Below are 12538 nucleotides of genomic sequence, written 5' to 3'. Positions count from 1 at the left end.
GGGGTGTAAGGTGAGGGGTGGGGCTGCCAGAAGAGGCCATGGACCCTGGACCCTGGCCATCCTTGTCCCCCTTCTAGGGGGACAGTTCCCGACTTCCCCCAGGCCATGGAGTTTTGGGGGGTACACCTAGCCAAGGCCCACCCAATCAGAGCATCCCCATCCTTGCCAACCAAGACCAGTCGAGGCGGGCATGTGACCTGGGCCAGCCACGTAGTTGGCACCAGGACATCACCCCTCCCCTGGCAGGGAGGTGCTACCTGGACACGAAACCAGTCCCCAGGGAGCCAGGAGAGATTCCTGCCTGCCGATGTCAGGGGCTGAGTGAGTAAATTCCCAGCTGCCTGTGGGGGCTTTGAGCTTCTGTTGCTTACACCCCACAGCCCAGCCAATGCAGACCTGGAGAAAGCCCAGCAGTGCAGCCCTCCCCAGGGCCCCCGGAGACTCACAGGCAAAGTACTGCCACGGCTGGTAGGTATGGCCGAAGTCTGTGGACCGCTCCAGCACCCAGAGGTCCGGCCGAGGGGAGTTGGCGAACTTGATGAGCACATAGGCCACGTGGAAGACCTGTGAGGGTGGACGGTGTGGGCGGCAGGTGTAAGGAAGGCCCTCCACACCCCTGGATGCCACCCAGCCTGGGAAGGCCAGTTGGCCACAGCAGAATCGGAAGTGACGTGGGGCTCCCAGATGGTACCCTGTCCCCACATGGGCTCTGTGGGTTTGCCCGGGAGGCACAGATGGCCCCAGGTGAGTGGGCAGCTGGGCTCAGGGGGCACCCACTGGCCCACTGAGTCACAGCAAGGGGCTGGGCATGTAAATGGGATTGAGTCCGGCTTTCCCCAATGCTGTGGTGGCCGGCCAGGACAGATGGCCAGACAGTGTCCCCAGGCCCCAAACGAGCATGCCCCCTCCTGGTACATCTGACTGTGAACCTCACCCCCAGTGGTTCTAGAGCCGACCCACCCCTTCTCCCACTGACAGCCACAGCCACAGGGGCCACAGGACAGGGTGGCATGAAGGGGCCCCGAGCCAAGAAGACAGACGGGGAACAGGCCCACAGAGCCGAGCGGAGTCAGAGGCTGTAGTCGGAGCGACGGGGCCAACAAAGGAGAGGGCCAGTGTGGGGGTGCTCCACACGCAGCTGGTGTCTGGGCTCCATGGATACAAGGGGTGGGCACCACTGATAGGCTTGGGGGGGCAAGCGCCTAGGGGAGGGGAGAGCTGACACCCAAAGGGCCTAGAACCCTCCACAGCCTTGGGGGCCCCGATCTGGCCCAGCCTCAGCAAGTCCCCTCCGGGAACCCTCCACCCTTGCCCGGGAAGATTTCTCTCTGCAGCAGGCACTGCCCTGACCACCAGGCCGTGCTCGACCAGGCCCAGCCCAAACCTAAGGCACCACAGGGCAGAGCGGGTCCCCCAATCACCCCCCACACTCCCGCAGCCGCAGCCCCTGTGGTGGCCACCAGAGAGGGTCCCCAGACCCCTTGCAGCTCCAGCCCCAGGAGGTGCAGCCGCTCCAACTCCAGGCAGGTGAGGCCCAGGACCCCAAGCCACCGCGTTCCGAGTCGTGCCCTCCTGGGTCAGCCTGCGTGTGCAGGGACAGCCTGTGTCAGAGCCCAGAGGGTGGGGGCCCTGTCTGTTCACACTGTGCCGGGCTCTGAGAGGCCTCCCCCCTCCCAGAGGTGGAAGCAGGGAGTGCCGGCCTGCAGGCCGGGGAGGGCGTCGGCCTCTGGGGGCAGGCACGGGACCCTACGCTACCTGGCCCCTAGCCTCAGCCTGTGGTCCCAGCCCTGACCACGTGGATTCCCAGGGAGCTTGATGTCTGCGCATTAGGCGGATGGGGTCTGCACGAGGAAGGCCCCGGGGACCCACCCCCGCCTTTCCCCGAGTGCGGCCCGCCGTGTCCTCGCCTGGCTGCGCCTTCCCGGTCCCGTTTGCATTTTTCCCAGCTGAGAGCACTTGCACAAATATTGACTGGAAGACTCGGATCAGGCAGGCCAAGGGCAGAATGGAAACTGCCCACGCCGGCTGGCTGGGGTGCACCACAGCTCTGCCTTCTGCCCGTCCGCCTAGCGTCTGTCGGTCAGACGAGGCCCAGGCGGCTGGAGGGAGGGAGGCCTGTGTCGGCTCTCCTCACCTGCGAGGGAGCCCCAGGTCTGTGTCCCGGCCCCCAGGGCCAGCCAGCTGCCCTCAGCATGGCCCAGAGGTGGCGTGGACCCCGGCCTGGCTGGCCTCGGCCTCCCCCCTCCTGTCCGTTCGGCCGCCCGCCCACACAGAGCTGACCTTTCCCGCTGCTGCGTAGCTCTGTGCAGAAGGAAAAAAATGTCTTTTAAAGCAAAAGCCAAACAAAAGCCAGCTGGGTTATTTTTAAAAAATCGGCTATTTTGGGGTGGGCACGTTTCCAGGACGGCAACCGGCCTGGCTTCTGGCCGCCGCGTCCCCCAACCCCCCACCCGCCTGACCGGCAAGGGCTCTGCCCTGGGGACCATGGCCCGGCAAGGAGAGGGCGGGTCCAGGTTTCCCTGGCTGAATGGCCCTGGGATGGTCACTCCCCTGTTGGGCATCAGTCACCAGGGACAGTACAGTGCAAGACAGGGAGCCAGGGTGGAGGGCCGAGGCCTCTGGGCCATCAGGGTGTCCTGGGAAGGAGTAGCCACCAGTCCCTGGGGGTGGGAAGACCCCACAGGGACACTGCAAAAGGCACCCACGGGAGGGGGACTCCAAAGCCATGGGGGCAGGACATAGGCTAGAGGGTGCGGGGCTGGCTCTAGACCACAGGCCAGGGCTAGCAAGGAGAGTGGGGTCTTCACCCCCCACAGAGGTCTCCGTAGCCCCAGGGAGGTGGGGGCAAAGGTGGCCCAGCAGCCTCCTGGGGTCACCAAGGGGCTGAGCCCACAACCTTAGGAAGGGCAAGGCCTGGGGGCCAGCGTCCCCAGGGAGGGGACCGGGGCTCACCGCCAGCTCTGTCCCGGCTGACCTGGGGCTGGGAGACTGAGGCCGGGCCTGTCCCAAGGGTTGGGGGTCCTCGGCGCCCTGCAGCCAGCCCCCACTTGCTGGGTGGCGTGAATCACTGGCAGTCTGTGACTCAGCCCTGGCCCTAAAGGAAGAAGGGCCCCGAGCCAATTCCTGGGGACGGGCTAGGGTCCTAGGCGGTGGCTGGCTGGAGGCAGGAAGCCTCTCCTAGGCCCAGGCGTCCGGCAGCTCCCTGACCACTCCCCTCAGACTAAGCACTGGGCACCCCAGACCTCCCAGGCCGCCCATCCACTCCGTGCCTCCACAGAGCACATTTGGAAACCTTGATAAAAGCTGAGCAGGGCCAGGCCCCCGGCTGGGTAAATAAGCGTGGCCCATCCGCACGGTGGGATCGTGCCGCCTGGACAAACCAGGCCCCACATGGACCTGGCACCCGGGCAGACAGTGAAGTGGAAAAAGCCACGTGTGCACAGGGGCAAGCCCACTGCCGGGAAGAAAAACAAAACATGGACGCAGACATGGTCCCAGGGAGCCCCAGCCTGCTGGGTGGGGGCTTGGCCCACAGGAACTTGCAGGGAGCAGGCAGATGCCGATGGGCCCGGACCGCTGTCTAGGAGCTCACAGCCAGAGGAGAGGACAGGTCCCAGCCAGGCAAATGTGCCGGGGAATCCAGTGACCTCACCGTGCCAGCAGCTGGCCCTGGCCCTGCCACAGATGGGTAGCTTTCAAGGCCCAACCCAGGGCTCCCTACTTTCCAGCCCTCCTCCCTGCGGCCAGGCCCGGGACAGGCCCGGATGGTCAGCTGGGGCCACAGGAAGTGGAGTTTATCTCAAGGGGACCCCACGGCCCGAACAAAACCCAAACAGTTTAGTCTCCACCAAGTGGGTACTTGTCAAAGGCCAATATGATTTGTTTAAAAACAGACAGAAAACAGGAAGCCTTGGGGGGCCACAAGGCCTGGGGAACTGGTGTGAGGTGGTGGGGGCATCTGTGCGCACCCACAACGTGAACACACAGACAAGCATGCCGGGGTGGAAGGGGGGCCTGCCTACGTCCTCTGAGCCGAGGGACCAGTAGAGGGATGGTCTTGCTGGTTCTTATGAGGGGGTGCCTTGGGCCTGGCCTCAGCACCCCGGACTGCCCCCCATGCTCCCACTCTGTCCCCACAGGAGCCCAGCCCAATGCCACATCCGGCCCAGCCCCTGCACCTGTCCTGGCGCTGGCTCTGTAACCAGACGCTCCCTTGCCTGCACTTCCTGCTGCTTCCCTCGGACGACCCGCTGAAGCTCCTGGGCGCTGGCCACGTGGCTAAGCGCCCAGCCGGGTCGGGAGGCCATGCCAGTGGCCTCGGCCTCCGACAGGTCAGTGGGGCATACTGACACCAAGGGGCAAAGCAAAGGCAAGACAGGGCCGCCAGCAGGGTAGGACCGCCCAAACAGCCTGTGTGTTCTGGGGCGTCTGCGGGCGTCTCTCCGAATCTGCCCAGCATGGCTGATGCGGCTGTACCCCAAGACACCAGCTCGGTGACCCCAGTCACTCCACACGGCCTGCCCTCCTTGTAGCCCCTGCCTCAGTTTCCCCATGTGTCCGGGGAGGATGTCCCAGTGCTCAGTGACTTCACCAAAGCTTCACCACCCCTCCCTCACCCCCGGACCTGGGAGGCCAGTGACCGCCGCACCGCTCCACCGCCTCTGCCCTAGCTGGGGCCTCCCTCCCTCCCAGCCCCCCACCACAATCCACCCCTGGCAATCCACCATCTGTGCTCAACCATGGCTCCCCACTGTCACCCAAAGACAGGAGACCCCTCAGCTGGCATTTCTGGCTTCATATGTAACCTCCCCAGCCTGCACCTGAAGTGGCACCAGCCCGCCCACAGGCCTCCCCCCTGCTGTCCCCTCCAGCCCAGGCCTCCCAGGGCTGGGACGAAGCGCTGCCCCTCCCGAGCGCCCTGTGTCTGTGCGGGCAGGGAGAGAGCAAAGCAGGAGGTACCCTGGCTGCCAGGAAGGGGTCAGCACTCCTCCGGGAGCGATCTGGGGCACATGGGTGGAGTCCGGGGCAGGTAGAAGGGAGGAGGGGGGTGCTGCGTGGGAGAGCCCCTCCCCTGGACTAGGAGAGGCTCTGGGAGTGGGGGCCTGAGGCTGCCCACTGGACCCGTCCAGTTCAGGAAGTTTCCACAGCAAAGAGATAAGAACTCCTTGGCCCGGGAGGAGGCCCCAGGGGGGGTCGCTGCTGGGGCTTGGAAATGGCCCCAGAGTCACCATTCACCAGCGTGTGCTGGAGGCAGAGTCCTCCCCGAGGCCGATGACCAGCCCGGAACTACAGGAACCCAGGAACCACAGCCCCGTCTTCCCAGGCCTCAGAAACCCTGTGTGACCCCTTGGGAAGCACCTGCGGGCCACCCTGTGTCTACAGTGGCCCATCACCTCGCCCAGGCTAACTGCGTGGTCACCCCTTACGCTAAGGAGGCTGAGGCTCATGGGTCCGCTGTGGTCTCCTCACAGCCAACAGAGGCAGGAGCAGAGGCCTGGGCCCTCTACACACCCTTCCCGGACCCTCAGTTTCTCCACCTGCTAAACGGGAAGGAAGAGGGCCCAACGCCCACCCCCCCCCCACCTCTACGCTGAGATGGGAAGGGTCAGAATGGAAGAGGCTTGACCCATGGAGAGAAGGAGCAGGCTCACTGGCTGAGGCCCCCCTCAAAGCCCCGGGCTCAGCTGCCCCCGTGGCCCCAGGGATAAGCCCCTGCCAGCTCCTGAGCCCACACACCAGGGCGTGAGGCCCAGAGCAGTGACAGCCCCCATCCCACTCCATCTCGAGGAGCAGGAAGCCCTCTGGTGCCCAGTGCCAACCACCCTGCTTCCCAGGGCATCCGCTCCAGAGCCCAGAACAAAGACTGCTGGCAGCCAGCCTCGGGAGAGCCAGACCCCCGTGCTCAGCGCCGTTTCCTGATGAAAGCCCCGTCCCCACCCCAGGACCATGCCTCTTAGGACCTGGCCAGCCCAAAGCAGGAGAATCTTGGCAGAGGGTCAGTGCCCCTGGGCTCTGTGCCCTGACTATGCAAGCCTGGCCTGGCCCCGCCTTCTTAGGCCTCAGTGCCCCCATATGTACCAGGGAGTCTGCTCAGCCTCTGCCTGACTGTGGGCACTAGCTACTCCCAAGACTACCGGGATAAGGACTCAGACCCCAGGGTGACCACGAGGGCCGGCTGGGCAGGGCTCAGGCCTACCTCTCCAAACGCCTTCCTCGAGCACCCCAGCCCACGCAACCTCCACCCCTTGAAGCCCTTGTTTCTGCCCTCTTTCTATTCTAGGTGGGGCTCCTCAGCCCCCAGCAAGCAGAGGCACCCCAAGGGGCCCACCACTGACCAGCAGCTCAGGGAGGAAGGGGCAGTGAGCTGCCTTTCTGAAAAGGAAGGCAGTGAAGGTGGAAAATTCCTCTGGAATTCCATCACGGCTCAGGAAACCATGTCCCTAGGAAAGAAATTTCTCTCACCCACGGAGCTGGAAATTGATTTCCTCCCCCTGGCAGGCCATAGGAACCCTGGTGGCACAGTGATTAAGCACTTGGCTGCTAACCAAAAGGTCGGCTGTTCAAACCCACCAGCTGCTCTAAGGGAGAAAGATGTGGCAGTCTGCCTTTGTAGAGACTACAGCCTTGGAAACCCTATGGGGCAGTTCTACTTTTTCCTGTACGGTCGCTATGAGTCGGAGTTGACTCGACAGCAATGGGTTTGGTTTCTGGTTTTGGCAGGTCATGCCCCGCCCAACTCTGAAGCACATGTTTTGAGGCCAGTCCTGTGCTCCCCTGCTCCATCCCAAGCAAGGCTGGCAGCCTCTTGATCTAAGCCAAGACAAGAGCCTTAGATTCATCTGTAGGTGAAAGAGTGGATGGACGGGTGGACTGACGGACGGACAGACGAGTGGATGGGTAAACGAGTGGGTGGGTGGATAGATGGATGGGTAAATGGGTGGATGAATGGATGGATGGATGGATGATGGGTGGGTGGAGAGATGAAGGGTGGATGGATGGGTAGATGGAAGGATGGTGGGTGAGTTGACAGATGAAGGGTAGATGGATGAACAGATTATGGGCAGATGGATGGGTGGGTGGATGGTTGGATAAGTGGGTGAGTAGGTGGATAGTTGGGTAAGTGTGTGGGTGGACAGTTGGGTGGGTGGGTAGATGGATGGGCAGGCAGAGGGGTAGATGGATGGATGGGTAGTTGGGTGCATGGATAGTTGGCTGGGTAGATGGATGGATGAACAGATGGATGGGTGGGTGAGTGGGTGGGTGGACAGTTGAGTGGATGGGTAGACGGATGGGCAGGAGGATGGGTGGAGGGATGGATGGGTAGTTGGGTGCATGGACAGTTGGGTGGGTAGATGGATGGATGGATGATGAATTGATGGATGGATGGATGATGGATGGATGGATGGATGATGGATGGATGGATGGATAGATGGGTGAGTGGGTGGGTGGGTAGGTGGAGGAGTGGTGGGTGTGCTAGGCAGAGCCAGAAAGGGCTCCTTTCCCCTTTGTGTCATTTTACAGCTGGAGAAACTGAGGCTTGGAAAGGATGTTCACCTAGTGAAGCCCTCTCCCTGACCCTGGAATAGTCTATAAAGCAGGACAGCCCACAATTTGCTCCGGGCCCAGAGGTTACTGGTCCATTTTCCAGATGTGAAGACCAAGGCTCAGAGAGGGGCCAGCACAGCTCACAGGGGCAGACTCAATCCTCAAGGCCTCCTTCCTTGGCCTCATCATTGCACACTGGGCACTGTGCCCACCAGCTCTGTAGCCACCCCAGGGTTGCCATGGAGATGGGCCATTGTGCGCAGAGCTGGGCCCTCTCCCTTCCCCCAGTCCAGCCAGGCCTTTCTGTGGAGGAGGGGCGGGAAGAACCCAGAGCTCAGCACAAGTTCCCTCTGACTGGCAGGCGGGGGGAGGGGGAACACCTACACACAGGCCCCCAAAGCCCCCCCCTGTGCCTGAGTGACAGGCCCTGGGGTCCCAGAAGGCCTTCTGGTGGCCCCCCGGGAGCCCCAGGGACAAGGAGCCCAGAATCGGGGAAGTTCCTCCAAGCCCAGCCCAGTGAGGTAAAGAGAAAGGGGCCCAGCCCCACGCAGAGCTGGGCCAGGTGGACATGCGAAACCAGCAGGTCGCCCCTGCCCCCGACACTCTGGGCCTGTCCGTGGGGCATCACAGTGAGTCTACTGCCCTCCGAAAATTCCAAGCCACTGGTTGGGACTTGAGCTTGCGCCCCTCACCGCCAGCCCACCTGGCTGGCCTCAGAGCTGGGGGGCAGGAGGTGTGGCCTCATGGCCTACAAGAGCCCAGACGCCTGCCTGCACCTGCCCTGCAGGCCCACCCTTACAGCCAGAAGGCTCACGGGAGACAGTCACCATCTCTCCTCTAAACTTTGAGAACTCGGAGGCTCAGCAAGGAGCAGAGACCCACACAGGCCACCTCGGCCTCTGTGCTCAGGGTCCAGTGCTCAGTAGGGAGCAGAGACCCACCCAGGGCACCTCGGCCTCTGTGCTCCGGGTCCAGTGCTCAGTAAGGAGCAGAGACCCACCCAGGCCACCTCGGCCTCTGTGCTCAGGGTCCTCAATAAGGAGCAGAGACCCACCCAGGGCGCCTCGGCCTCCGTGCTTAGGGTCCAGTGCTCAGTAAGGAGCAGAGACCCACCTAGGCCGCCTCGGCCTCTGTGCTCAGGGTCTGGTGCCCTCCCCAGCCCCAGGTGAGCACCCGCCCAGGAGGCAAAGGGACTGCTGGCCCATTGCACAGGCAGGGACACCAAAGCAGCAAAGTCACACAGGGGTGACCCAGCCTGAGTCTGACCCAGCCCAAGGGTGAGGTCAGGGGGTCCTCTGCCACCTCGGGGGCTCACTCATTGCCGGGAAGCGCCTGGCCCCACCCTCCCACCTGCACAGAGGCCTAGAAGACCTAGGAGGGCCAGAGCCTCTACGCAGGTATCCCAGGAATGTCCACTTCCCTGGCTTCCTGCATTCCGCAGCCCCTCCCTCGCCCGCCAGCTCCCACCGAGGAATTCCTGAGAGTAAACACCGGGCCACTGGAAGGGCACCAGCATTTCTGCCCCCTGCCTGTGGGGCACCCTCAGCACCCCTCCGTGAAACCCCTCACCCAGCCCCCTTTCGTTGTGCCCAGGGACTGGGCGAGAACCCAGTGAGTTGCTTACCAACCTCTGCTAAGCTGACCTGCCCTGCAGGCCTGTCCCCGCCCAGCCTCCCAGCCGTGCCGTGCTCGGGGCCCCAGGGCCAGGCCGATGGGGTGGGAGCTCCGCTGGCAGTAGGGACCCTACCTGGCCCAGGTCCAGGGTGACGTTGACCTCATTGTACTCCAGGCCTCGGGACAGCGGCGGGCTCTGCCACCAGCGCTCTGTGCCGTCGATGGCATTGCTCACGGGGTGTGCCTTATTGCTGCTGGCGGCCGTGCAGATGTCACAGTACTGGCCCTGTGGGAATAGGGGGTCAGGTGGACGGCCAAGACGCCTGGGGATCCTCGCCCCTCCAGAGTCACCTTTCCAACATGAGATGGCCTCCCCCCAGCCTGAGGCCACTTGTCCACCACTCGCCCGGCTAGCACGCACTGAGCACCACTGGCAACCCTGACGCAGGCAGCGGCCCCCGTGAGGTGGTGCCGTGATGATGGAGGGAATCTCGGGGCACAAAGGCACCTGCTTTGTACAGGAAACCCGAGGCAGGCCTTTCTGAGAGGGGGCATCTGAGACTGTGGGGTGAGGACGGGGGGCTAGGTCTCCCCTCCATGGGCACCATTCAAGGCTAGGGATCACATGCGGGCCAGGCCACCTCCACTCGTCCGCCTCAGTACCGTCTCACCCTGAGCCGCCCAGCCTAGGGTCTCCTGAGAGATGAAATTAGCCATTCTGGCGGCTTCTGGGGACTGGCCCAAGTGGAAGCGTGTGGGCAGCTGGCGGCACAGCCTCAGGCCTTCCGGCTCTGCCACTTCCGAGCCCTGGGATGAGGCCAAGTCACGGCACCCGCAGGACCTCAGTGTCCTCATCTGCAGAGTGGGGACGACGCTGCCACCTGCCCAGGGTGAGCGCACAAATGACAAGGACCACGCTCTGCGCCTGGCAGCCGTTTCTGTCCTGGCCGCCACCTGCCGGGGCCTGTCCTCCGCTTGGAGGGGGACTGAGAGGGCGCCGTGCGGGCTCCTGTGGGGGGGGGGGCATGGTGAGGGGGTCGCTCCCCAGGGGGGGAGGCCCGCCCAGCACCCTGGAGACAGCCAGACCTGCCACCCTCACACACAAAGGCAGTGCTCTGAGACTTGGCATTGGCTGAGGCCCGAGAGGCCTGTCTGGGAAAGGCAGCAGCCCCAGCCCGCCCAGGCTCCCGGGGGGCCAGACCTCGTTCTAGAAGGAGGAGGTAGGAGCGTGGGAGATCCCCCGCCCCAAGGCCCAGAGGCCACGAGAGCCTGCTCTCCACATACGTAGGGTGTGCCCCTGCCCCCCAGCACTGTGCACCCAGGAAGGCCAGACCCAGCACCAGGGCTCGGGCTGGCGGGCTCCCAGGACGCCACACAGGGCGCCCCGTTTCTGTCTTTGCCAGCTCATCCTTGTCCTTCAGGTCTCAGATGTCACCTTCTCTGAGGACCGCCCACGATGCTGAACCCGAAACCTCCCCACTAATCCATCATCCATCTGACTTATTCTACTGCCTGAATCGAGACCTGAAATTTTTGTCTGTCAGTGATCCTTGTGTTTATTGAGTTCCCAGGGGCCTCGGCACTCTGGCAGCAGGGGTGGGGTGGGGGGACCGCGGCTGCCTGTTCTCAGCTGTGTCTCCACGCCCACTGGCCCAGAGACGCCACAAGGAGGGGCTCTGTAGGAACCAGCTACAAAAATGGAGGCGAGCAGAGAGAGGACATTGTCTACTTTGCAGGCCACACGGGGGACACCCATCTCCATCCAGGGCTCCAGCTCCAGGTCCTGGTGGGTGACACTGGGAGGCTTCCTGGAAGAGGTGTGCATGGGCAGGGCCTCCTGACGGGTGACAAAGGCCTTCAGAGAAGGCCAGCTGCCAAGCCAAGACCCTTACAGGCGCGGGAATGCCACAAGAAGGCTGGGTCAAGGGTCGAAGTTTGCCCTCCTTGGAAGCCCAAGCACAGTCTCCTGAGAGCGTAGAGTCAAGGAGAGGGTTCGAGTCCCCACTCGGCCACCCGGCCACCTCCAGGCAGGGAAGCCACAGCTGCACCATTCCTCTCTGCCTGGCTTTGCTGGCAGTGGACAGCACTGGGAAGGCCAGGCTTCCCCCACCCACTCTGCTGTCGAGGGTCCTGCCAGGAACAGAGCTAGAAAATGGCCGAGGGACCGATAAGGACTTCCCCTCCCGTGAATCACCAGGCAGCACATGGGTAGCCAAGCCCCCAACTTCCCTGCTGGGCCCCTGGCCAGCCCGGAAGCCCTCCGCTCACTGCCCACCTGGGGTTCCCACACGCTGGCTTGCCCAGACCAAGGTTCTGTCTGCCCCAAGCCTCCCGGGATGCTCCTGCAGGCAGGCCTGGAGCCTGGGGGCCATGCTGCCAGCCCCTGCGTAGCTCGTGTCCCGGTACCCACCCCCCCATGCTGGTACTGCGCTCTCAGGGGGTGCAGCAAGGAACACCAAAAGCAGCCGCCTTCCTGGCCAGCTGCCAGCCTCCCGGGCCTGCCCTGCCTGCCGGCTGTCTGCTCCAAACACAACCTGCCGGCACTGACGCCAGCCAGGGCGGTGAGGCAGCCGGGGCGGTGAGCGGGCCCACTGTTCCAGGCCTCGCCACATGCCTCAGGGAAGAGAAAGGGGCCCCCCCGACAAGTTCAGTGACGTTGCTCTTTCCAACACACCCAGCAGCCTTGGTACTCAGATGCTAAGTGCTACATGCTAGAGGTGAGTTATTGAAGGCAGGGCTGGTTCAGCTACTCAGAGCCAGCTCTGAGATGTCACCATGCAAGCTGCCGTTGGCCAAGTGGTCACTGTGCCAGGCACTGGCTGACTGTTTCCCAGGCTCCTTGGGCCAGCCTCACTGCTATAAGGGAGGCGGCCCTCTCACTGTGCCCATTATACAGACACGGAGGCTGAGGGTCAAGGAAGAAAAGTGGCAGCGCTGGCGGGAGCAAACCCACCAAGCTGTCCCTTCACCGGGGCCTACAGTCCCGAGTCACCACAGAGATGGGAAGCAGGTGGTGGTCTGGGCTTCAGAGGTGGCCTGGACCCCCCTCTACCTGGAGCTCCAGCTGGGCAGTAAGGAGGGGCCGTGGGGGTGGGTCTGGAGACCCCTAGGTGAACTCCTTCCCTCAATGGCCCCTCCACCATCCACCAGGTGTAGCACAGGTGGGCAGCCAGGAGGGGTCCAGGTGTCCACCACTCACCCAGCCAGACTCTGTTCTGGCTGTGGGGCCTCCAGCAGTGTTTGCACCTTTGCAGGCCTCAGTTTCCCCATTCCCCTGGGCTGAGCTGTGGATTAGAGGAGAGAACCCAATAGGCACGGGAGCCGGGGTCTGTCCCAGGATGGCCCCCTCATGGGGGAAGCAGACAGCGCAGGGGCCCAG

General features: G+C 63.5%; 1 protein-coding gene across 1 annotated transcript in view; it reads right to left on the bottom strand.

Moving 5' to 3' along the window:
• Window positions 1–11771, bottom strand: part of LAMA5 (laminin subunit alpha 5) — a 50323-nt gene extending 38552 nt beyond the window's left edge. The window contains exons 1-6 of the mRNA XM_012558410.1: window positions 11428–11771; window positions 10743–11030; window positions 9831–10168; window positions 9581–9720; window positions 9293–9445; window positions 440–564 (exon numbers count right to left, since the gene is read on the bottom strand). Of these exons, the coding sequence (XP_012413864.1) occupies window positions 440–564; window positions 9293–9445; window positions 9581–9720; window positions 9831–10168; window positions 10743–11030; window positions 11428–11771 (1388 nt within the window). The remainder of the gene's footprint in view (window positions 1–439; window positions 565–9292; window positions 9446–9580; window positions 9721–9830; window positions 10169–10742; window positions 11031–11427) is intronic.
• Window positions 11772–12538: the final 767 nt, after the last annotated feature.

This window comes from Trichechus manatus, unplaced genomic scaffold (genome assembly GCF_000243295.1).
Source record: "Trichechus manatus latirostris isolate Lorelei unplaced genomic scaffold, TriManLat1.0 scaffold00008, whole genome shotgun sequence".
Taxonomy (NCBI): Eukaryota; Metazoa; Chordata; class Mammalia; order Sirenia; family Trichechidae; genus Trichechus; species Trichechus manatus.
Note: the sequence above shows the minus strand (reverse complement) of the source record. Positions and strands in the feature narration are given on the sequence as shown.